Below are 25,598 nucleotides of genomic sequence, written 5' to 3'. Positions count from 1 at the left end.
TTAAGTTTTATAAATGAGAAGGTAAATTTATCTTTTTCACATTTTTTAAGATAAAAATGTTATCTCTTTTATAAGAATTGGATTCTCTCAAACCCAAAGTGTTATCACTGTAATGTAAAGTTAATGTCAAGCACTTTAACATTGATAAGGATTCTTTGTAATTTAGTTGTTCAAATTTTACTTAATTCAGATTTTTTATTTTTTATTTATGGAAAGGTAGGGTGCAAAGCTCACCTATTGAGACGGTTTGGGGTGCAAAACCCTCTACTCAAAGTAAGTGGATTTTGTAGCTAGCTCCCTCTTCATAGGGTTGCTAGAATTGAGCCAATTATAAAAGATTCCAATCTATCCGATACTGATTCATATAATTGATTTAAAGCATACAAGTGAATCATTATTAAATTTTGATCAAATAATAATTTTAAAAATTACCTCATTTTTTAAGAGATACAAATCTAATAATACTCAACCCATCAATTGGTTTTTTTGGCCACCGATTTTATTGTCTGAACATTAACCAAACTTGTGTCCTTGAGTCGACCAATTGCAAGAGCAATTCGTGTCCTTTTCTGGGGCATCCACTTCGAAAGTTTCAATGTTTTTTTTTTTTTTTTTTTTTTTAATCTCTTCGAAAGTTTCAATGTATTAATAAGGGAAGGTGGATTCCACTCTCCCAAAAGAAAAATTGTACATTCTTTTTTATGTAAAGCCTCTTTGATTTTACTTGTCCTTTTCTATTAGCTTAATTTATAAGCTCAATAATGATTACGTGCATAAGTAGATTCAAAGACAATTTCTAATGTATTTGTTTCATTACGTATTGCACAGTTAGCAGCGGATCGTTGGTACTCTAATTTGGATTAAGAGTTGAGAATGGGCGCCGTATAATGCTTTTTCAGTAACAGCTGGTTCCAAAAAAAAAAAAAAGTTGAGAATGGGCTAGACTCCATGGGCTTGGACCCGGCCGGGCCAGCACCATGTCTTTGCACCAATAAAACCCCAGGAAAGTAAGAGGTGAAAATGAATGAAGTCTTCTTTAATATTGAAGTGAGAGAGATGAGGCAAAGTGAAGGCTTGGTGGTGTTAAACCAAAAGTGCATATAATTAATCTTATTTTCGGCCAGAATTTTAAAATCAGATGTGTGACACGGACTGCTGGAAAGGAAATGCCAACCATATTTAACTAATTATCTAACTATATATGGTTACCCAAAAAAGAAAGGAGTACTTGTCTATGACATCGATCATGACAAAATCATCAACAATTGAAAAATTATTAAACTGTTATCCAGACTTTAAGCTTATATCAAATAATTGATTTGGTTGGTATAAAAGTGATTACTATAACAAGATACAAAATAATTTTTATATCCAATGAATTAATTCAATTTTTCTCTTTTATATTTACTAGGGTGTGGATTCGAATATCCGCAATGGAGAATCTCCATGCCTGATTAGTATAAATCACTTTGATTCCCATTGATGTCCTACTGGGTCGGGCGGTTAAGTTATGGCTTGACTAATCTTAAGGGTGCGCCTGTGGTTTTCGACGTCTAGGTCCCTCTTGAGCAGTCCCCTGCGGATTGGTGCTACTATAGTTATGTCCTGGTAGAATAACCACAATTGGTCTCCCCTTTAACCTTTTTTAATTAGAAAAAAAAAATACTCATTCACTCAAAATTGCTTAGCTTTTAATTAATATTTCAACTTTCCTTAAACATGCCGAAACTTTTTTTTTTTTACCATAAAAATATATGAGAAATGCTACACACTCTCTAACGTGGTTTTTAAAATAATGATCATTGAATCAAAATATAATAACAATCTATCCAAAATTTAATGATAATTTTAAAAATTACATCAAAAAGTTTGAGAGTGTTAGCATAAGAGTGGAATCATAGCATTACTCAAAATATATTATATTTTCATTTATCTCAAACCTTTCGCAATCCCTTTTGAACCAAAGGGTGAGAGACAGCCAATTACCGCAATAACTAGCTAGTGGGCAAAATAAGTAATTCTCATGACATAATTTATGACAAAGGCGTGATAATTTAACGCCATGAATGAATGATTGATTTTTTTTTATTATTATTATCCAAAAGGGATAATTACAACCGTCACAGCTTAGTGCTTACCATGGCCACCATGGAGACAACCCTATGGTTATTTCACCAGCAACTGATAAGGACAGAGATTGAATTATATATATTTCTCATAGAGTTGAGAGCTAGATAAGACTTGTCTTATGACTTGGTGACACTCTTGTCACGTTTTTTAATTAGCCTTGTTTGTTGCTTCTCACCATGTGAAGCCTATAATTGAACCTGACCTAACTACGTACCTTATACTATTTATCATGTTTTGAAGTTTTGATTAATAGGGAAGGTGGTGAGGAGGGCCAATCACAGCAGCCAGCACAGAGGGAAATGCTAGAGCCAAGTCAGCGATCAGAAACCCCACGATGCTCTTTATGACTTTATACTACCGACACATCTGTCTATCATGGCATGAATTTTTCAAACGGGCCACACAACAATTATATCTTTCTCATTTGCTCCATCCTTACCGCATATGACGCTTATAATAACGACAATTTATCTTTATAATAACCAACGTACGTATCTACCTGCTATTGGCTCTAAACTGTACGACATATGATGCTTACGACTTCTTAAGATGCGGTTTCGCTAACTTTATGACATCATGATTCATGATCTCACGCACTCTCGCCCAAGGATAGACCTATCCCCAAGTGTTAGCTTAAAAAGATAACAAATAGTCAAATATGCCCAATTTTTTTTTTTTTTTTTTCAAAATTGGTATATATACATTAATACATTAGTTCGTCTTAAGAGGTAGCTCAATCAGCTGAAATCACACCTGATAAAACGAAAATCACTACTTTAATTTTTATTGATGTCTTTTGCGGCTCACTGTCATGTCAATTTGTCGGAATGAGGATGAGATAATGATGTAGTATTTATTTATCATAAATTAATATGAATAACTTAAAGAGAGTGAGGACCTTTGGGGAGATGGCACCTGGCCCTCCGTGGTCCTTAGCAATGAAGATTTCTTTCTTCGTCACCTTTCACTTTTTCGAGTTTTTATTGGTGAAGTTTCTTTACATGTATTTCAAGTTTATGATTGACCATGTATGTTGCCTTTCCACTCTTTTTTTTTTTTTTTTTTCTCAATCCACATCCTTTTGGTGTAAGGAAAGTGAGATTCATAATTTCGAATATTTTAAAAAGTAACTTTGTTATTTAATTTATAAAATAAAAGAGCAAGCATTTACCTCCTCGGCAAGTAGAGTTATGATTATGGAGTACTCGAGAGCAAATTATGTGATCCCATATAAGTTATAGTAGTTGGTTTTCATTATCATATAATTAAATATTTGTTCGGATTCTATTTGATCCAATCATGTTTAGAAAGAAAAAAAGAGAGGGGGGACGGGGAAGGGGGAAGGGGGAAGGGAAGAAGAGTTCAAATTTGAATACTCAATATATATATATATACCTTGACATGTTTCCAAGCATGAAATGGATCGTTGATTCATAATTTGCATTAGTTAGAGCTGAAGAAATCATAATGGTAAAGAAAATTAAAGGGAATAAAGAAAATAAACACAATGGATTTTAACACCTACATAGACCACGAGTGAAGAGCCCAAAAGGGCTACATCTTACTCTTATTTCTTGATAATATTTTCAATACAAAATGCTCATTTTTTAGAAAAATTAGGGTAAGTACAGATAATACAAGTATGTTAGGTAGAAATTATATCCAACCAAATTTGAATACAATCAAATCTATCATATATATATATATATATATATATATATACAATCAAATTTGAATACAATCAAATCTATCATATATATATATATATATATATATATATTCTAATAAACGCATCACCAACAAACTTATTTCTACTTTAATTACCTACATTTTTTAATTCACACATTAATAGACTCTCTATTCTCTTATCTCAACCGTTTTTTAAAGGACTTAAATTTCCGTCCTCTTCTCTCTTCTTTTAAGGTAGTGAGACTCCACCAACTTTTCTTTCTCTATGGATTGTGTGACTCAAAGCCTATTTAGGATTGTGTTAATTAAGTTGCTTAAAAAGTACTTTTAGTATATAAAAAATTGTGTCAAGCAAAAATGGATATGTTTGATAAAAACTCTTTTTTTTTTCTTTTTTTTTTTGGTTTTTTTAACTTTTTTGCTTTAAAAATCCTAAAACTGCGGTTTGGGAGAAGCTGTATGAGTGGTTTTTTTTCCTCAAACAAGCTCTTGATGGCTTTTTCTATAGACAAAAAAAAAAAAAAAACTTTATTTCTCAATACAATCTCTAATATGCTCTCAATTCCTGTTCTTTTTTCCCTTACTCAGTGACTCATCTTCTTCCTCTTCTTTTGCAGTGAGACTCCTTCGGCTCTCCTTTTTAGACTGCAGCCCTCTTTCTTTGTTTCCCCTAATTCCTCTATCATTCTTCTTCCATTTTTTTTTTTTTTTTTTAACTTATTTTTATGCAATTCCTAGTTATTCAGTAACACTCTAAATTAACATAAAACTTAATCTTGATTTTGTTTTAAATTTTCATCCATCGTACTACATCACCCTCTTCTTTGGCGGGCAAGCAAATAAGAGAGTTAAGAAAACATGTGACACGTACGCACACAATATATGGTAAAAGCAGCAAAAGCATGTGTTTGACAAAATACAACTTTCGCTTCGAGGGCCATAATGATGTCCAACCAATACTGCTAGCTACGGGGAAAAGGATCCTCTCCATTTCAAAATCCCTCCATTTCCTCCATTTAGTGTATTTTGAAGGGTAGTGTTGTCCAAAAGTTTTAATGATGGTAGTACAATAAATGCAATACCCTTCAAAATGCACTAAATGGAGGAAATTGAGGGATTTTGAAATGGAGAGGATCCTATTCCTAGCTACGGAGTGTACAGCGAAAGCCATTATTAATTGTTCACCAAAGAATTCTCATGATGGGACTGGGCATCAAATCGCAACCATGCCTATGAAACTTTGCTTATATTCATCGGATAGAGATTCAGCAGCAACCTATATAAATAGGTGGTTGAACAAACAAAATTTGTTTGAGCATGCTCAAAAATTAGGAAAAAATAAAAATAAATTACCGAAAATCTCAATCTCACGAAGAAGTGATAGATAGAATTAATTAGTTATAAAATAGTATAGAAAGGAAATAAGAAACTTATGTTATTTAAATATCATTAAACTCACGTAGTACTCAAGTAAATTAACGACTGTTGACCGACATTTATCAGTCCAGCAATCTTATCAAATCTTTTTCTAGTCATAGGAAGAGAGTAAGGAAAACACAAATACAGACGAACCTTGACTCAACATCGACAATAACGCATAACAGAGGAAACTAGGACGTGATGATGCATGCACATGATCAATTTACATGACTGTGCATCCCGGTGAATATTCTTCACAAAAGTAATCACAGCGGCTCACATAGCAACCCCTATGCCAACCGCCACCATAACTATCACACACTGGCAGCCCATAGCCCACAGAACATGGGCGTGGCTGGCCATGGCCTTGAAAGCACGGGCCCCCACTAACACCCTCAGAACATTCCGTACAACACACACCAATCGCGTAAACCAGTGGGCAAACCGGTACAAGCACAGGAACCTCGCAAGGAGGCTTAGGTGGCGGAGGCGGGCGCTGTGACGGGAGCGGGGGCGGGGGCGGGGGCGGTGGTACGATCTTAATGCACATAATGCAATTGCCACCCTTGCAGCGTATCTTTTGCATAATCTCTTCAGGACAGCAGCAAACGACTTTGATTCTCACAGTGTTATTCTTCTCGTCGTAGATCTGGTCATGTATTTCTTCTCTCGTTCACAAAAGTCAAGACAACATAGAAACTCAGTCGTTTTCTTTTTGGCTTTGATGATCGATCAGCTTACCACGTACATTAATTCATAGATATAAAGAAAGAGTACTGAGAGAGGGAAAGAGAGAGACTCACGAGGGAATTTACATAGAACTTTCTTCACCTTCTTGTAGCAGCGACGGCACTGAAGATCAACCTTCAGCTCCATTATTGTTATACCCTTTAAAAGTATTGAAATTCTAATTAAATCGATATGATCAATCCTGATCGAATATGATAAACATAGGTTACAAATGGGTATTAAGAGAAGAAAAACATCAAAAACTTTACAAACCTTTTCTCCCATGGCAGTGAGGTATTCAAATCGATCTTAGCTAGCCTCAGGCCAGATTGAAAGGCTGTTTTGTAGAGAAACTATAACTACAAGCTAGTGTGATATATATTACCAAGACCGAAGGGCTAGAGGAGGCCTGGACGAATCATAATGTTTATGTGGGGATGGGGAGGGCCCAAAGACGTCAAGAAATAATGAGTACGTACCAACGAAGAAAGAAGCTTGGAAAACAATCTGGAGAGAGAGAGAGAGAGAGAGAGAGAGAGGGTTGTTTAATTTGCCTAAATGCTATGTAATGACAATACTTGTGGAATAGTAATTCAATATCGTTATTTTTAAAAATAACACATAAATAGAACTCCAAATATTATATATGTGGATGAGAATATCCTAATTCCTATGGGAGGGAACTGAAAGTCTTGCCATCTTCCATGATAATTAACGGACGACATCTTATTTTCTGCTAGAATTTTAAAATCAAAGGTGTGATATATGTACGTAAATGACCCAGTTTTTTTTTTTTTTAATAATTGGATCGGGCTTGGGTTAAAATAAACCCATACCCAATAGCCCAAAACACTAAACCCAGTTCCATATGGGTTTGAAACCCTACCCGAAAAACTTAATCCCAACCCAAAAAATATTAAAACCCTAGCCGCCGCCACCCCTTCCCCTTCTTCCTCATGCGCCGCCGGTGTTCCTCATGCGTCGGCCACCAAGGGCTGGCACTCCAGCCAGACGGCAGCCAACCCGTGTAGGGATCCCACCGTCATTCTTCATGGGCAGCCCGTGATGGGCCGCTCCTTACTGCATGCGGCAGAACGTCGCTGACGGCAAGGGAAGATTTGGACGCCATGGCCACTGATTCAGCCACAACTGTGCACGTCGGTGGTCTCTGCCCAAAATGGCTAGTGCTCCTTCTACCCAAAAAAAAATGCTCAACGTTGGTTTTTTTTTTTTGCATCAACCAGGTTCTTGTTTCCTTATAACTCAAATAAGGAGAGGTTGGTTTTTGCATTTATGGCACTTTCATGATAAGCGAGAGATGACTACCAACGTAATAAGCACACCAGGGCCTTTCTACAGGCATAAGAATGCCACAAACCACCGCAATCCGGAATGAAAATTACTGTAAGGGCCTCGGGTTTCATGCTTGATGCACCTCACAATAATTTTGTTTCAATAATCGAATCAACAAAATAAAATATTATTGAAACAAAAAATTAGAATTTTATAGCAGGCATATCTCAAAATTAAACTGATCAAATATGGCCAAGAGGCGGCTCTGATACCACATGTAAGAATTCTATATATATTAAATGCTAATTAACTATAAAACTTGCAGCGGAAAAAATTTGATATATATGTACCTCCGACCATTGCTTTACTCAAGCAGGTTGAAGAACAATTTCACAACAACCAAACTAGAAAACCAAAAATTATTTAGAGGTTCTTCTGACCTATGCCTACTAGTGAGTGCCAATTGATGAAATACACATGCTTTATTTATAAGTAGGTCATGAACCCTCAATTAGAGCTGTTATCTTAATTATTCCTTTCATCAAGGAATAAAAATCAAATAAATAATCAATACGCTAATTGATTCCACAAAATAAAATCAGTAATGAAATCAAATATTTATTCCACAAGAATTAAATCAGTAATTTAATTCAGAGTATTTGATTTCACACAATAAGCTTTAATTGGAATAAATTACTGAACACCGTAATTATATATATTTTATAATTACAATAATATATATGGCATAAAGAATATACTTTAAATGGAATTTCTTACATACCCATCAATTGGTTTTTTTGGCCACCGATTTTATTGTTTGAACATTAACCAAACTTGTGTCCTTGAGTCGACCAATTGCAAGAGCAATTCGTGTCCTTTTATGGGGCATCCACTTCGAAAGTTTCAATGTATTAATAAGGGAAGGTGGATTCCACTCTCCCAAAAGAAAAATTGTACATTTTTTTTTTTTTATGTAAAGCCTCTTTGATTTTACTTGTCCTTTTCTATTAGCATAATTTATAAGCTCAATAATGATCACGTGCAGAAGTAGATTCAAAGACAATTTCTAATGCATTTGTTTCATTACGTATTGCAAAGTTAGCAGCGGATCGTTGGCACTCTAATTTGGATTAAGAGTTGAGAATGGGCGCCGTATAATGCTTTTTCAGTAACAGCTGGTTCCCATAAACTCCATGGGTTTGGACCTTTGCCAGCACCATGTCTTTACACCAATAAAACCCCAGGAAAGTAAGAGGTGAAAATGAACGAAGTCTTCTTTAATATTAAAGTGAGAGAGATGAAGCAAAGTGAAGGCTTGGTGGTGTTAAACCAAAAGTGCATATAATTAATCTTATTTTCGGCCAGAATTTTAAAATCAGATGTGTGACACGGACTGCTGGATATATATATATATATATATATATGGACGTAGAAATACGTATGCATACATGGTAGCACGTACGTGTGGAATGCAAAAATTATGACACGATATATGAAAAGGAAATGCATACCATATTTAACTAATTATCTAACTATAGTTACCCAAAAAAGGAAGGAGTACTTGTCAATGACATCATGAGAAAATCATCAACAATTGAAAAATTATTAAACTGTTTTCCAAACTTTAAGCTTATATCAAATAATTGATTTGGTTGGTATAAAAATGATTACTATAACAAGATATAAAATAGTTTTTATATCCAATGAATTAATTCAATTTTTCTCTTTTATATTTACTAGGGTATGGGTTTGAATCTCCGCAATGGAGAATCTTTATATTTGGTTAGTATAAACCACTTTGATTCCCATTGATGTCCTAGTGGAACGGGCGGTTAAGCTATAACTCGATTGATCCAGAGGGTGCGCATGTGGTTTTCGGCATTTAGGTCCCTCCTGAGCAGTCCCCCGCGGGTTGGTGCTACTATAGTCACGCCTAGGTAGAATAGCTAGCCACAATTAGTCTCCCTCTTCAACCTTTTTTAATTAGAAAAAAAAAAAAAATCACTCATTCACTCAAAATTGCTTAGCTTTTAATTGATATTTCAACTTTCCTTAAACATGCTGAAACTTTTATTTTTATTTTTATTTTATTTTATTCAATTGTTACATAAAAATATATGAGAAATGCTACACATACTCTCTAATGTGATTTTTAAAATAATTATTATTGAATCAAAATATAATAATGATTTACCTAAAATTTAATGATAATTTTAAAAATTACATCAAAGAGTTTGAGAGTACGAGCATAAGAGTGGAATGGTAGCATTACTCAAAATATATTATATTTTCATTTATCTCAAACCTTTCGCAGTCCCTTTTGAACCAAAGGGTGAGAGACAGTCAACTACCACAATAACTAGCTAGCGGGCAAAATAAATAATTCTCATGACATAATTTATGACAAAGGCGTGATAATTTAACGCCATGAATGAATGGTTGATTTTTTTTTTATTATTATTATTATCCAAAAGGGATAAATACGACTGTCACAGCTTAGTGCTTACCATGGCCACCATGAAGACAACCCACTGGTTATTTCACCTGCAACTGATAAGGACAGAGATTGAATTATATATATATTTCTCATAGAGTTGAGAGCTAGATAAGACTTGTCTTATGACTTGGTGACACTCTTGTCACGTTTTTTAATTAAGCCTTGTTTGTTGCTTCTCACCATGTGAAGCCTATAATTGAACCTGACCTAACTACGTACCTTATACTATTTATCATGTTTTGAAGTTTTGATTAATAGGGAAGGTGGTGAGGAGGGCCAATCACAGCAGCCAGCACAGAGGGAAATGCTAGAGCGAAGTCAGCGATCAGAAACCCCACGATGCTCTTTATGACTTTATACTACCGACACATCTTTCTATCATGGCATGAATTTTTCAGACGGGCGACACCAACAATTATATCTTTCTCATTTGCTCTATCCTTATCACATATGATGCTTATAATAACGACAATTTATCTTTATAATAACCAACGTACGTGTCTACCTGCTATTGGCTCTAACTGTACGACATATGATGCTTACGTCTTCTTAAGATGCGGTTTCGCTAACTTTATGACATCATGATTCATGATCTCACGCACTCTCGCCCAAGGATGGACCTATCCCCAAGTGATAGCTTAAAAAAGATAACAAATAGTCAAATATGCCCTTTTTTTTTTTTTTTCAAAATTGTTATACATACATTAAGACATAAGTTCGTCTCAAGAGGTAATTCAATCGGTTAGAATCACGCCTGATGAAGTAGAAATCACTAATTTGAATCTTTCTCTCTCTTCTTGTGCGGACATGTCAAAAAAAAAAAAAAGACATAAGTTCAATAACGAGTGTAACTCACTTTAATTTTTATTGATGTCTTATGCATCACACTATCATGTCAATTTGTCAGAATGAGGATGAGATAATGGTGTAGTATTTATTTATCACAAATTAATATGAATAACTTAAAGAGAGTGAGGACCATTGGGGATAAGGCACCTGGCCCTTCGTGGTCCTTAGTAATGAAGATTTCTCTCTTCGTCACCTTTCACTTTTTCGAGTTTTTATTGGTGAAGTTTCTTTAAACGTATTTCAAGTTTGTGATTGACCATGTATGTTGCCTTTCCACTCATTGTTTTTTTTCCTTCCACATCCTTTTGGTGTAAGGAAAGTGAGATTCATAATTTGGAATATTTTAAAAAGTAACTTTGTTATTTAATTTATAAAATAAAAGAGCAAGCATTACCTCCTCGGCAAGTAGAGTTATGATTATGGGGAGTACTCGAGAGCAATTTATGCATGTGATCCCATATAAGTTATAGTAGTTGGTTTTCATTATCATATAATTAAATATTTGTTCGGATTCTATTTGATCCAATCATGTTTAAAAAAAAGAAAAAGAAAAAAAAAAAAAAAAAAAAAGAGAGATGGGGGAGGGGGAAGGGGGAAGGGAAGAAGAGTTGTTCAAATGTGAATAACCAATATATATATATATATATATATATATATATATATATATATATATACCTGGACATATTTCTAAGCATGAAATGGATCGTTGATTCATAATTTACATTACTTAGAGCTGAAGAAATCATAATGGTAAAGAAAATTAAAGGGAATAAAGAAAATAAATACAAAAGATTTTAACATCTACATAGACCACGAGTGAAGAGCCCAAAAGGGCTACATTTTACCCTTATTTCTTGATGAAATTTTCAATACAAAATGCTCGTATCTATAGAAAAATTGGGGTAAGTACATATAATATAAGTATGTTAGGTGGAAATTATATCCAATCAAATTTGAATACAATCATATATATATATATATATTCAGTAACACTCTAAATTAACATAAAATTAAATCTTGATTTTGTTTGAAATTTTCTTCCATCGTACTACATCACCCTCTTCTTGGCAGGCAAGCAAATAAGAGAGTTAAGAAAACATGTGACACGTACGCACACAGTATATGGTAAAAGCAACAAAAACATGTATTTGACAAAATACAACTTTTGCTTTCGAGGGCCATAAAGATGTCTAACCAGTAGAGCTAGCTACGGAGAGTAAAGCGAAAGCCATTATTGTTCACCAAAGAATTCTCATGATGGGACTGGGCATTAAATCGCAACCATAGGTTTATATTCATCGGATAGAGATTCAGCAACAACCTATATAAATAGGTGGTTAGAACAAATAAAATTTATTTGAGCATGCTCAAAATTTAAGAAAAAATAAAAATAAATTACTGAAAATCTCAATCTCACGAAGAAGTGATAGATAGAATTAATTAGTTATAAAATAGTATAGAAGGGAAATAAGAAACTTATGTTATTTAAATATCATTAAACTCACGTAATACTCAAGTAAATTAACAACTGTTCACCGACATTTACCAGTCCAGCAACCTTATCAAATCTTTTTCTAGTAATAGGAAGATAGTAAGGAAAACACAAATACAGACAAACCTTGACTCAACATCAACAATAACGCATGACAGAGGAAACTAGGACATGATGATGCATGCACATGATCAATTAATTACATGACTGTGCATCCCGATGGAGATTCTTCACAAAAGTAATCACAGCGGCTCACATAGCAACCCCTATTCCAACCGCCACCATAACTATCATACACTGGCCGCCCATAAACCACATAACATGGGCGTGGTGGCTGGCCATGGCCTTCAAAGCACGGGCCTCCAGGACGACCCTCAGAACACTCCCTACAACATTGGCGTGGTGGCTGGCCATGGCCTTCAAAGCACGGGCCCCCAGGACGACCCTCAGAACACTCCCTACAACACACACGGGCAGACGGGTATACGTAATCCGGTGGGCAAACCTGTACAACCACAGGAACCTTGCAAGGAGGCTCCGGTTGAGGAGGCTTGGGATCCACTTTTGGCGGCGGAGGCTTGGGATCCTCTTTTGGCGGCGGCGGTGGCTTGGGATCCTCTTTTGGCGGCGGAGGCGGCTTGGGATCCTCTTTTTTCTGCTGGGGCGGCTTCGGGGGCGGTAAGATCTCAATGCAGAGAATGGAATTGCCACCCTTGCAGCGTATCTTTTGCATAATCTTTTCAGGACAGCAGCAAACGACTTTGATTGTCACAGTGTTTTTCTTCTCGTCGTATATCTGGTCATGTATTTCTTCTCTCGTTCACAAAAGTCAAGACAACATAGAAACTCAGTCGTTTTCCTTTTGGCTTTGATGATTGATCAGCGTACCACGTACATTAATTCATAGATATAAAGAAAGAGTACTGAGAAGGGGAAAGAGAGAGACTCACGAGGGAATTTACATAGAACTTTCTTCACCTTCTTGTAGCAGCGACGGCACTGAAGATCAACCTTCAGCACCATTATTGTTATACCCTTTAAAAGTATTGAAATTCTAATTAAATCCATATGATCAAGCCAGAACATGATAAACATAGATTACAAATGGGTATTAAGAGAAGAAAAACATGAAAAACTTAACAAACCTTTTCTCCCATGGCTGTGAGGTATTCAAATCGATCTTAGCTAGCCTCAGGCCAGATTGAAAGGCTGTTTTATAGAGAAACTATAACTACAAGCTAGTGTGATATATATTACCAAGACCGAAGGGCTAGAGGAGGCCGGACGAATCATGATGTTTATGTGGGGACGGGGAGGGCCCAAAGACGTCAAGAAATAATGAGTACTTACCAACGAAGAAAGAAGCTTGAAAAACAATCTGGAGAGAGAGAGAGAGAGGGGTTGTTTAATTTGCCTAAATGCTATGTAATGACAATACTTGTGGAATAGTAATTCACTATCGTTATTTTTAAAAATAACACATAAATAGAACTCCAAATATTATATATGTGGATGAGAATATCCTAATTCCTATGGGAGGGAACTGAAAGTCTTGCCATCTTCCATGATAATTAACGGACGACATCTTATTTTCTGCTAGAATTTTAAAATCAAAGGTGTGATATATGTACGTAGATCGAAATACGTATTCATGAATAGATAGCATGTATGAAATACAAAAAATTATGGAACAGAGACGAGCCCTTTTAGGATTAAGGTTTTATTTTGTCATGCATCATGTCAAGAACAGGGCATGATCATAATAGAATACTTGCAGAGTCGGTCTTCGCGCAGATTCTCAATAATTGAGGTGGCTGGATTGCATAAAGAGAGGAGGTAAAGGCCACCAATTTGGAGCTGTTTGGGGGGATGCAAAAACCACCCACCCAAACAATTTGAAACGCGTGTCCCACCAGACAGGTGGGCTTGCAGCCTCCCTATATGTGGGTTGCATTTCTTGGAAGTTACGAGGAAGCTTGGAATTGAAGTTAGGAGAAGTCATTCAGTCCGTACCCACTACCCAATGCATTCATATTTCATATATAGTACGGCAACCAACAAAGCTCTATCCTTCACATGCTAATTAAACAGTAAAATTCATTTAATGAAACCATATTCTTAATTTCAAAGTTGAGCTCAAACAGAACATGATGATCTCTGGTTCATTTTAAGTTTTATAAATTAATGAGATGGTAAATTTGTTTTTTTTACATTTTTTAAGATAAAAATGTCATCTCTTTTACAAGAACGTACCGGATCCTCTCGAACCCAAACAGAGCGTTATCACTTTAATGTAAAGTTAATGTCAAGCACGTACTTTGACACTGATAAGAATTTTTTGTAATTTAATTGTTCAAATTGTATTTAATTCAAATATTTTTCGTACCGAAAGGGAGGGTGCAAAGCTCACCTATTCGAGGCAGTTCAGGATGCAATATATTAATAAGGGAAAGTGGATTCCACTCTCCGGAAAGAAAAATTGTACATTTTTTATTTTTTTATTTAAAGCCTCTTTGATTTTACTGTTCTTTTCTAGTAGCATAATTTATAAGCTCAATAATGATCACGTGCACAAGTAGATTCAAAGACAATTTCTAATGCATTTGTTTCAGTACGTATTGCGCAGTCAGCAGCGGATCATTGGTACTCTAATTTGGATTAAGAGTTGAGAATGGGCTGGACTGCATGGGTTTGGACCCGGGCCAGCACCATGTTCTAGATTGCGCCTGACTTTTGAAGCTCAGTTCCGGACCTAGACAGTTGTAGTGGGGCTGGCCTGGTCCCAGTCCAACTACTTAATTTTAATAAAATCCTTTTATATGTTGGCATTTTTGCACACAAAATTGCTTGTAATATTAAAATTTTTATCACAAATAATTTATAAATTGATATGACAGTCCACATTATATGAAATGAGTGTCACATAGATTATCATGTGACCTTTCATATTTTATTGACTAACGCGTGCAACAAGTATCATATGAACTGCCTCATAATATTTTACATTTTATAAGTGGCTTAAAGTAAAGTTTGTATTGCATATATTTTGCGGCGAGTAATGATATGCAAAACGCCATGCGTGTATGAACAGTAATGCACGCCTGACTCTTTTTTTTTTTAATTATTTTTTTTATAATTAAAATAATAAAAACGCCGGGGCGTGCCTCTCTTTATCATCACTCTTTTGCGGCACACTATATTAGCAGACGGTAGGATTTGGCCATAGAGTAGATCGAGATAAATAGTTTGTGGTCTTCAACTTCCATATATGCTTTCCAAAAAATATAAATAAGAAAACGTGTACGTATATATTTACGATGTAACCTACTTTGTCATATTTCGAGTACTGGAAGGAGTGAAGTTTGTTGGGATTCATGATTGCCAAGAGCTGCCGATCGAAGCTTTCACTTTTCTGGAACCCACAATTTAGGACCAATATTCTGATCACTCTATTAACACCTCATTAAGATTGATCTCTCATCTCTAGTAATTAGGAGAGGTCCCATATAAAATTGATCATGTGCTAAACATACGTACCTAGATAAATAAGTCTCGTATAAAACCTCACAATTTGTCTAATTTGTTAGAAATCCCGATCCATTAATTGACAACCCCAACAAGGAGCTGTGTGAGTCGGTGTGATCTCAGCCAGTGCCTCAAGAGTCAAAACAGAGTCCAGGTCCTTAGGGGAGAGACCCAAACTTAAGCAACACTCAAAGATGAGATTGCCACAAAGTCTAGGGACACGTGTAGGGTTGTCCATGTGAAGGTGCATCAGCATGGCCCATAATTAAACCTGACCTAACTACATCTACCGTAGATTAATGTATGGTTTTGATTGATTAATTGGGAAGGTGAGGTGGGTCAATCAAAGCCAGCACATGCAAAGGCTAGATTGGAGAGTCGGCAATCCAAAGAGCCATATGCCCCAAACGACAATCCTTTTATGATAGCATGAATTTCAATGTGGGGGTCCACGTGTTTACATCCCATTGGCTCCAGCCCCGCGACACCGACGATGCTTACGTCTTCTCAAGTTGCTGTTAGGCGGGCTTTATGGCCCGGCCCTCTTGATCTATCACACGTTCACACTTCTACTTGGCTTCTCTATAGACCACTCTCTTCAATCTGGTCTGAGTCTGAGATATTCGATCTGATCATCGATCTCACAGCCATGGGAGAAACGGTTTGTAAAGTTATTTTTTTTTTTTTATTATTTTTTTTTTCTTAATACCCATTTGATAATATGACCCATCTTCAATTTTTTGTGGTGGTTAATAATCACTTCAAATGTCACTTTTTTTTGGCTTCTAGTAGCTCGATCTTCATTATTTGACATACTTAGTTTTCACCTGATTTTATTCTCTTTGCGCTTTAAGATTTTAGAATTTGGGATTATCAGATTTTGGCTTGATATGGATTTTTACTTTTTTTACAGGTGACAACGATAATGGTGCTGAAGGTTGATCTTCAGTGCCATCGCTGCTACAAGAAGGTGAAGAAAATTCTATGTAAATTCCCTCGTGAGTCTCTCTCTCTCTCTCTCTCTCTCTCGATCTCTCTCTGTACTCTTTCTGTAGTTGTTATATATTTGATCACATGGTTGCTGATGAAGCAACAAGGCGAAAAGGAAAAGGACTGAGCTTCTATATATGTGGTGGTCTTGAATTTTGTGAACAAGAGAAATACGAGACCAGGTATACGACGAGAAGCAAAATACGGTGTTAATCAAAGTGGTGTGTTGCTCCCCGGAAAAGATTAAGGAAAAGATACGCTGCAAGGGTGGTGACTCCATTAAGAGCATTGAGATCGTACCGCCGCCACCGCCCCCGAAGCCCAAGCCTGTAGAGAAGCCTCCTCCACCGGAGAAGCCCAAGCCTGTAGAGAAGCCTCCTGAACCGGCTCCAAAGCCTCCTCCTCCAGCCGAAAAGCCCAAGCCTGTAGAGAAGCCTCCTGAGCCGGCTCCAAAGCCACCACCTCCAGCTGAGAAGCCGAAGCCTGTAGAGAAGCCTCCTGCACCGGCTCCAAAGCCTCCTCCTCCAGCGGAGCCACCCTGCATCCCCGTGGCTTACCCACCACCATTTTTACCGATTGATGTTTGTTGTAGGCAATGTTACCATGGTGTTGGTGGGGGCCCGTGCTTTCATGGTCATGGTGGGCCACCCCCATCTTATGAGGGCTATGGGAGGCCAGTGTATGATAGTTACGGTGGCGGTGGGTATAGAAGCTGCTATGAGAGCCGCTGTGATTACTTTTCTGAAGATAATCCATCCGGATGCACAGTGATGTAAATGGCATGTGCATACAGTGCATGCGTATGCGTACGTGATCATCGATCATCATCATCACCATGTTCTAGTCTTCCTCTGTTATACGTTGTTGATGTTGATCAGTCAAACTCGACTGCACATTTGTTTGTCTCTTTACTTCTTCATATTTAGGATCAAGAAAAAAAAGGATTAATAAGTTTGGTGGTCTGATTAATGTCGGTAGACAATTGGTTGTTCACTTGAGTGCTACATGAGTTGTAACGATTTTTAAATAAAAGAAGGTCCATATTAATCATTTCCTTTCCATCGAGCACCTACTTTTTGCTTCCCTTTAGAACTTACTTATTCTATTACATAAAGTTTTTATCCGAATTGGGTGGAAGATTCTTCTAACTTCAGAAACATGTAATTTATGTATTTTTAAATTTCAGATTGATTTTTTTTTTTTTTAAAAAAAAAAACATTAATTCTGACCAATATCATTATGTCCATTAGTTCCACTAGTTGTGCTTGGTTGGGGTCATAGATAGCCATTTGTAAATTTCAAAGGATGGATACTTCTAGATTGGACATCAATTCTGACCAATAACATTATGGCCCCAATAGCATAAGGGGTTTTTTTTTTTTTTTTTTTGTTTTGTTTTTTTGCGTCTAAATTAAGGATGTTGTTGCTGCTACTTTCATTGTGTGTGTGTCATATGTCTTCTGAACTTTCTTATGCAAAGTACACCTTAGTTTGTAGGTGTTGCAGAACTCTAGCTACCTTTTCCCCACACTATTGTCTATTAACTTTCTATGTAAGTAATGAAAATGAAATCAATGATCCATTTCATGCTTACAAATATGTTAAAATTAATCAGAACTTTTTTTCCCTTGTAGCATCCCTCCCTTGTCTTTGTTGGGTACCTAATTGATATGTCAAAAGTTTTAAAATTAATGGAACACGAAAATTTAGGCTCGATCTTAAACCTATCTCAAATTAAGATTATCCAATTTAACGCTCATAACAATCCATGAACTATGCTTCTGTCCCAACATTCATAGTGGGTTTTACTTTTGTGATAGCTTCAATTCATGAGACGCATCAAATACCCCTATTTTTTTATGAGTTGCCTCGTTCAAAACTCGATTACATGGTACCAATATGCCAGAGCTTCATAATTGATGGGACACAAAAAGTCAAGTCCTTAAAGCTATCACATGCTAGGTCGGTTCAAAAAAGTCATGACCCTTTGTTTTTGTTTTTTAACATGATTGAATCAAAGAGAATATCAATGGATCTTTAATTATATATATGATTATGAAAACCAAATATACTACATATAACTCATATAATTTGGCATCAAATAATTTAATTATTGACTCCATAATCATACATTGTCAATAGATTCACTTTAAACTAAATAATTCATAACTTATGAACAAAGTAACTTTTTAGATACATGAGGATTATACATGAACTTCACTAGCTTTCCTTGCAATAAAGGATATGATGAAAGAAAGATTAGTGGAAAGGTGAACTGTAGACAATCGTACATGATCAATCCAAAACTTATGTGTAAAAGAAATTTCACCAATAAAAACTCACAAAAGTGAAAGGTGAGAAAGAGATAAATCTACTTTACAAAAGCAAAATAATTAGGTACTTAATGATGAAGGAAATTGTGTCAGCAAACAGCTTCTTTTTGGTATGAGCCCCATGTTTTAGCATGGTCCCAGTATCTTTTATATCACCTAACACTTAATAATATATATTTTTTTTTTAGTTTTCAACATGTTGGCAGATCTGTAAGAAAGATAGTGTACTTATCTTAACTCATGAAATTTACAACTCTTGATGAAGAAATATGCAAAGAGAAAATATAAATGATCCGTCTCAAGAGAGAATTATTTAGGCATGAAAATGATATAATAGATGATCCGTCTTCAGAAATTAACGGTTATAACTTTTTATGAAAGATCACTTCGATTCCATCAAAGACATCATTTCTATTAAAACTCCCACTAAGAGTACCCATTTAAATCGGACTATATACATCAAGATCTTTTTAGCCTAAATCCAAGTGTGTCGTTATCAAATGCAGTCCACCTATGGCATAATTAGGTGTTAGGCTCTAACAAGGTCCCCAAGTGAAATTTGTATTTAGTCCATTTTCCATTATATGACGAATTACCCAGCCTTTTTGAATTAACTAACGGACTCTTCTCCGTTTCAAATTATTTCTCCAATCAAATCGGGTGGATTTGCATCCATTCCTACCCATCAATTGCTTTTTTGGCAACCGATTTGATGGTTTGAACAATCGAGAAGCTAGTGTACGTTTAGAGGGAAGTCAATTTCTAAACGCAACCCATTATAGAGATCTAGTGCACCAAACTTTTGTCCTCGTATCAACCGATTGCAAGAGCTACTCAACCTTTTTATAATTTGGGGAATCCACTCTCAACTGTTAACAAGGGAAAGTTAATGAATTCCACCTTCTCAACAGAAAATTGCACATTTTATTAATGTAAATGCTTCTTTGATTTTACCATACTTTTTTAGTAGCATAATTTAGCTAATAATTTGGGAACCTACTCATTCAATTATTTTATAGCTCTTTTACAACTTTTTACATGTATTATTGTGTTAGCACCTAATTAGACATACATCCATCACTAAAAATAATTTTAACATTTTTCAATCGTATGCTAACACGTGTCAAAAGTTATAAAGTAGTTGTGTAGCATCTCACATCGCCCGGGTATGGAGAATGAATGTACTATAACAACACGTTTTAAAGCCGTGATGGTCATGATCACATCAAAACTCCGCAGTTAAGTGTGCTTCTGCGAAAGTAGTACCAGAATTGGTGACTTTCTGAAAAGTTTGGTTTGGGGGAGCCAAAAGCGGACAATATTGTGTATCATTGGGGCAAACTTTTTCTAATGATTTTCCGAGATAACGTTCTCTAGTTTACCTTTGAATAAAAGCTATTATCACCCTAGGACATTAATTTCTTTTAACTTGGTTTATAGATTTGTTATGTATCTTTTAGTATGTGAGGAGAAACACATACTTTTTTAATTATCATATGAGGATCATATAATTTTTTAATAGAATCATTAAAAATAACATGTTCTTCTCACAAGGAAAACATGATAATATATACAACCAAAAACAAATGATAATATTATAGGTTCCAAGAAATTTCTGACCTTATCCTTGAGTTATCATAGGTAGGCCGTGGGCTAAGCCAAGCTGGGATGGGCTCACGATAGTTAACACCATGGATGGCTTTGAAATTCTTTGCAAAAGCCCAAAAATAAGCCAGGGAGACTGGAAAGAAGAAAGAGCCAGTTAGCCCAAGCCCAAATATGTGCCTGAAAAGTTGAAAGAAGTTGAGAAGCCCACGGTTGGCCTAGCCTCCAAGCCTGAAAAGCCTGGTTATTCTCTAATGACGTGGCAAAAAATTAGCATTAGATTGTTTTTGAACATGTGATTAAAATGACAGAAAATAGAAAGGGTTTTTGTTTTGATTAGGGAAAATTATATTAAGCCTTTAAGTTTTTACCTTATTTCAATTTAGTTTCTAAGTTTTTATGTTTTGTCCACTTTTCAACTTATAATTTTATTGTTAAAACTGTCACATTTGACACGTCATGCACACAATATCAACATTAAGTTGACAAATTTTTCATGTCAAGTGCCTCGTGATCCACACGCTAAAAAAAACCTCCACTTACAATAAGCAAAAATAAATAATTGTTTGAAGTCCAATTTATAATAAGGGTGACTCCCGTGTTGTGAGAAGAGATTTTTCGCTCAATTTTTTTTAAGTTACATCCCAATTTACTATTGGTTGACCATATTACCAAAACAAAATTATGGATGAAAGTATTGCATCTTAAAAATTAGATATTCTCAAAATTATTTAGAAGGTATTGATAATTTCAAGTTACCAAAAAAGGTAAAATCCCTACATTTTATTAAAGGATATCTAAACTGAACTTTGAAATAAAGAAATGATAGAAATAAGCCATTATTTTTTTAAAAAATTAAAAATATTGATTGGAAATGCTACATAACAAATTGAAATAAAAGCTAGTTCAAAAAATAAAAAATAAATAAAAGAGGAGTAAAAATGTGATATAACGTCATTTATTTTTAATAAAATTTTGTGACGTTAAATACACAAACTTTAAATTATAACTATGAAATAAATAGTAAAATGGCGAGGATGATGATATTCCTTCAATTTTTATAATCTAAATTAATATCATCCCGTATTAATTATTTCCCATGGTTTTGAGAATAAATCCTCTAATAACAACAATAATTTGCTTAAAAAATGTTCAACCAAAAGAAGAAGCGTAGGATACTGGATAATATACCCAGAGATATTTATCATGGCGAGTAGACAGGTTTGCCCTGGTTAAATTTATGAAACTGTACATAAGAAAAGGCCAGTATAGTAAAAAAATCTCACATTGATAAGGCCTCCTGGCCTTGCTTTCTCAAAACCCAGACCAAAGTGTTTCGAGCGCACGCACACAGAGCAGAGAGAGGGAAATGGCTTACCATCTCTCCGCCTCGCCCTCCTCTCTCTTACATGACCGCCAACCTCTCTGCAACTCTCTTTACTCTCAGCGAAAACCCAGTCTCAGAAGTTCCAACTACTCTTTCAAGCCCAGTCATCTCCCTTCTAAACCAAAAACCTTGCTCCAAGTAAGCCATGTTTCTGTGCAAGACCCAATCCCACAAGAAACCCAGAAGACAAACCCCCCAAAAGACACAGATGGTAAATACCCAGATGGAAAATCCGGGTCCTCAGCCAAAAGCAATGTCTGGGTCAATCCCAGAAGCCCCAGAGCTTCACGGCTTCGGCAACATTCATACGACGCAAGGTACGCTTCTCTTTCGAAAGTGGCTGAGTCTTTGAATTCATGTAATCCAAATGAAGAAGATGTTGTTGAAGTTCTGAGGGCTTTAGGAGATAGAATTTTGGAACAAGATGCTGTAATTGTTCTTAATAATACAGTGAACGCAGAAGCTGCACTTCTTGCTCTTAGGTACTTTCAGCAGAGGCTGAAACCAAGTAGGGAGGTGATTCTTTATAATGTGACTTTGAAGGTGCTTAGGAAGTGTAGGGACATGGATAGAGCAGAGAAGCTGCTTGATGAAATGCTTGAGAGAGGGGTTAAACCTGATAATGTTACGTTTTCGACTCTGATTACCTGTGCTAGGATGTGTTTTATGCCAAATAGGGCTGTGGAGTGGTTTGAGAAGATGCCTAGTTTCGGGTGTGTTCCTGATGATGTTACCTATTCGGCTATGATAGATGCCTATGGACGGGCTGGTAATGTTGATATGGCTTTGAGTTTGTACGACCGAGCTAGAACTGAAAAGTGGCGCATTGACCCAGTGACATTCTCGACATTGATTAAGATGTATGGGGTGTCAGGAAATTTTGACGGGTGCTTGAATGTCTACGAAGAGATGAAGGCTCTTGGTGCAAAGCCCAACATGGTTATATATAACACTTTGTTGGATGCTATGGGAAGAGCTAAGCGGCCTTGGCAGGCGAAGATTATTTACAAAGAAATGACCAACAATGGATTTTCACCCAATTGGGGGACGTATGCAAGTCTCTTACGAGCCTTTGCTAGAGCTCGATATGGTGAAGATGCACTTGGTATATATAAGGAGATGAAGGAGAAGGGGTTGGAGTTGAATGTAGTTCTGTACAACACCCTTTTGGCCATGTGTGCTGATATTGGCTGCGTTGATGAAGCTTTTGAGATTTTTGAACATATGAAAAATTCTCAGACTTCCAAGCCTGATAGTTGGTCATTTTCATCCTTGATCACCATATATTCCTGCAGTGGAAAAGTCTCGGAGGCAGAGGCAATGTTGAATGAGATGTTGGAGGCAGGCCTTGAGCCTAATATCTTTGTTTTGACATCACTCATCCAATGTTATGGGAAATCCCAGCGTACAGATGATGTTGTTAGGACATTCCAACGGCTGTTGGAGTTGGATATTACTCCAGATGAACGCTTCTGTGGTTGTCTCCTTAATGTGATGACCCAAACACCAAAGGAAGAACTTAGTAAGCTTACTGATTGCATCGAGAAGGCTAATTCAAAGCTTGGTCATGTCATAAAACTTTTGTTAGGGGAGCAAGATAGCGAAGGAGAGTTTAGAAAGGAAGCATCAGAACTCTTTGATTCCATTGGAGTGGATGTAAAGAAGGCTTACTGCAATTGTTTAATTGATCTCTGTGTCAACCTAAATCTGTTGCAGAGAGCATGTGAGCTGCTAGAACTGGGGCTTACACATAAGATATACACAGATATACAGTCTAGGTCCTCAACTCAGTGGTCTCTATATCTCAAGGGTCTCTCTCTTGGGGCAGCTCTGACTGCATTACATGTTTGGATAAATGATTTATCAAAGGCCATGGAATCTGGGGAGGAGCTTCCTCCATTGCTTGGAATCAACACCGGACATGGGAAACACAAGTACTCAGATAAGGGTTTAGCAGTTGTGTTCGAGTCACATTTGAAGGAACTCAATGCTCCGTTTTATGAGGCTTCAGATAAGGTTGGCTGGTTTTTGACTACAAAGGTTGCAGCCGAGTCATGGTTGAAGTCTAGAAGTTCGCCTGAATTAGTTGCCGCTTAGGTGTTGTGCTCATAAGGGTTTGGTGTTTCAGGAACTGCTCTTCCCATTAATATGTAATGCCTAGAAGTGGTATGTGCTGCTTCTAAAATGTCTCTTTTATTTGTTTTTTTTAATCTCACCTCTATTGTTTGAGGACAATTTTTGTAATATTAGACAATGAAATCCATTATACTTTGATGTCTTATAGAGTTAATGGAGTGTTTAGAATTGTTGGGTTTTTTTAATTGCTAAATTATCTATAGTTTCCCCTTAATCACTGAGTACATAATGATTAGATCCTATTGGACCACGATTAAATAGTCTCTTCAGGAATAACTACATGGAGAAGTGTTGTGTTGTACTCATCCAACAAAAAGGAAAAGAGCGATAGGAAGAAGCTGCTGTTTTAAGAACTGAAGACGGGTGTAAGATAATGTTGATTCAGAACTGAAGCAACTGAAAACCGTGATTTTGTATTCTGGTCTGTTGATGCTTGATGTGTCAAACTTCCTTTTGCCTATTTTCTGTTTGACTTCTTGTGGAAAATATTGTTATAATTGGGGAGGAAGTACATAACAAGCAAAATGTTGTGGCACTAGGTAAATTCTTGGCAAGAAAATTGAACAGACCAATAACACATTTTTTAGGAACCTATAAGTGATGTTCAATTTGGCACATTTCTTATGATTGATTTTACACCTCATGAGGTATGTGATAAGAGGTAGTACAGCCCGAATAACTTGGATAAACGACTTCCCTATTTTGCATTAACCATGGGCTGTATGCTACCTTGTCTTGCACATTTATTTGGTTGGGATTGGGATTGTTTAGAATTCACTCAAATTCAAGTAGGAAATGAGAGAGGGAATTCCGGGTTCCAAGACGCACGGGGCAGGTGGGTCTTGTGCCCAGACCATTCGGGTGGGGAATTCCCGTGGATCCCGATCCATTTGGTTGTTTACTTCCTAATCCCAAAGTGCAAGGATCATAAATCTGAAGAAAGTTGTGGAGAAGGAAACAGAACCGTCAAGGCACGATTACGGGGTATCACATCTGAATCTGCTTAAAAAAATAAGTTGACCTTTGACCTTTTAATTAAATATTATGTTCTTTGAGGGCGACCAAGAACAATGCACAGACCTCTCTCACCATTGACTTGGCCTATTAAAAAAGCTTACGTAAACTAAAACTGATAAGAAAAATATTGATGGCTTGCACGTCGAATTGTGTCTACTGCTTGAAATTGGCCATGTCGAACTATAAAATTGATGATCCTAATTCTTTTGATCAAAGCACCATGGGAAACTGCATAGATGTACTGCTCCATCCACCAGAGGAGAAGATTAGAGTTCTAATCTTTAATGGAGGAGAAAAAGAATTCATCGCCTCAACACCAGTTGAAAAGATCACTTGTGGCCCTTACAATGGCTTTAAGCTGGTACACCATGCCCAGCCTTATTCGCCATTGGCACCCAACACCAGGCTAGAACCTGGGGAGGTTTACTATCTCGTGCCACTCCAGCCGCAGCCTCATCACCCGTCGGTTACTTCAAGAACGGTCAACCACGACACTGGCAAGCAATG

At 36.4% G+C, this 25,598-nt stretch overlaps 4 protein-coding genes across 4 annotated transcripts; 2 read left to right on the top strand and 2 right to left on the bottom strand.

Moving 5' to 3' along the window:
- Positions 1–5,232: 5,232 nt before the first annotated feature.
- Positions 5,233–6,733, bottom strand: LOC132172890 (heavy metal-associated isoprenylated plant protein 43-like). The gene is made up of 3 exons (XM_059584451.1): positions 6,241–6,733; positions 6,042–6,126; positions 5,233–5,901 (listed from the first exon to the last, which is right to left on the bottom strand). The coding sequence occupies exons 1-3, from the start codon at positions 6,250–6,252 to the stop codon at positions 5,462–5,464; spliced, it is 537 nt and encodes a 178-aa protein (XP_059440434.1). The 5' UTR covers positions 6,253–6,733; the 3' UTR covers positions 5,233–5,461.
- Positions 6,734–12,065: 5,332 nt separating this feature from the next.
- Positions 12,066–13,406, bottom strand: LOC132171659 (protein PYRICULARIA ORYZAE RESISTANCE 21-like). Its single transcript, XM_059583032.1, has 3 exons — positions 13,244–13,406; positions 13,049–13,133; positions 12,066–12,908 (listed from the first exon to the last, which is right to left on the bottom strand). Exons 1-3 carry the CDS (start codon positions 13,253–13,255, stop codon positions 12,298–12,300), a joined length of 708 nt encoding a protein of 235 aa, XP_059439015.1. The 5' UTR covers positions 13,256–13,406; the 3' UTR covers positions 12,066–12,297.
- A 2,695-nt stretch (positions 13,407–16,101) lies between these two features.
- On the top strand, positions 16,102–17,663 carry LOC132171023 (protein PYRICULARIA ORYZAE RESISTANCE 21). The gene is made up of 3 exons (XM_059582217.1): positions 16,102–16,284; positions 16,537–16,621; positions 16,782–17,663. Exons 1-3 carry the CDS (start codon positions 16,117–16,119, stop codon positions 17,387–17,389), a joined length of 861 nt encoding a protein of 286 aa, XP_059438200.1. The 5' UTR covers positions 16,102–16,116; the 3' UTR covers positions 17,390–17,663.
- A 4,190-nt stretch (positions 17,664–21,853) lies between these two features.
- Positions 21,854–24,244, top strand: LOC132171267 (pentatricopeptide repeat-containing protein At4g16390, chloroplastic). Its single transcript, XM_059582544.1, has one exon. It carries the CDS (start codon positions 21,921–21,923, stop codon positions 24,033–24,035), a length of 2,115 nt encoding a protein of 704 aa, XP_059438527.1. The 5' UTR covers positions 21,854–21,920; the 3' UTR covers positions 24,036–24,244.
- The last annotated feature ends 1,354 nt before the right edge of the window (positions 24,245–25,598 follow it).

This window comes from Corylus avellana, chromosome ca2 (genome assembly GCF_901000735.1).
Source record: "Corylus avellana chromosome ca2, CavTom2PMs-1.0".
Classification (NCBI taxonomy): Eukaryota; Viridiplantae; Streptophyta; class Magnoliopsida; order Fagales; family Betulaceae; genus Corylus; species Corylus avellana.
Note: the sequence above shows the minus strand (reverse complement) of the source record. Positions and strands in the feature narration are given on the sequence as shown.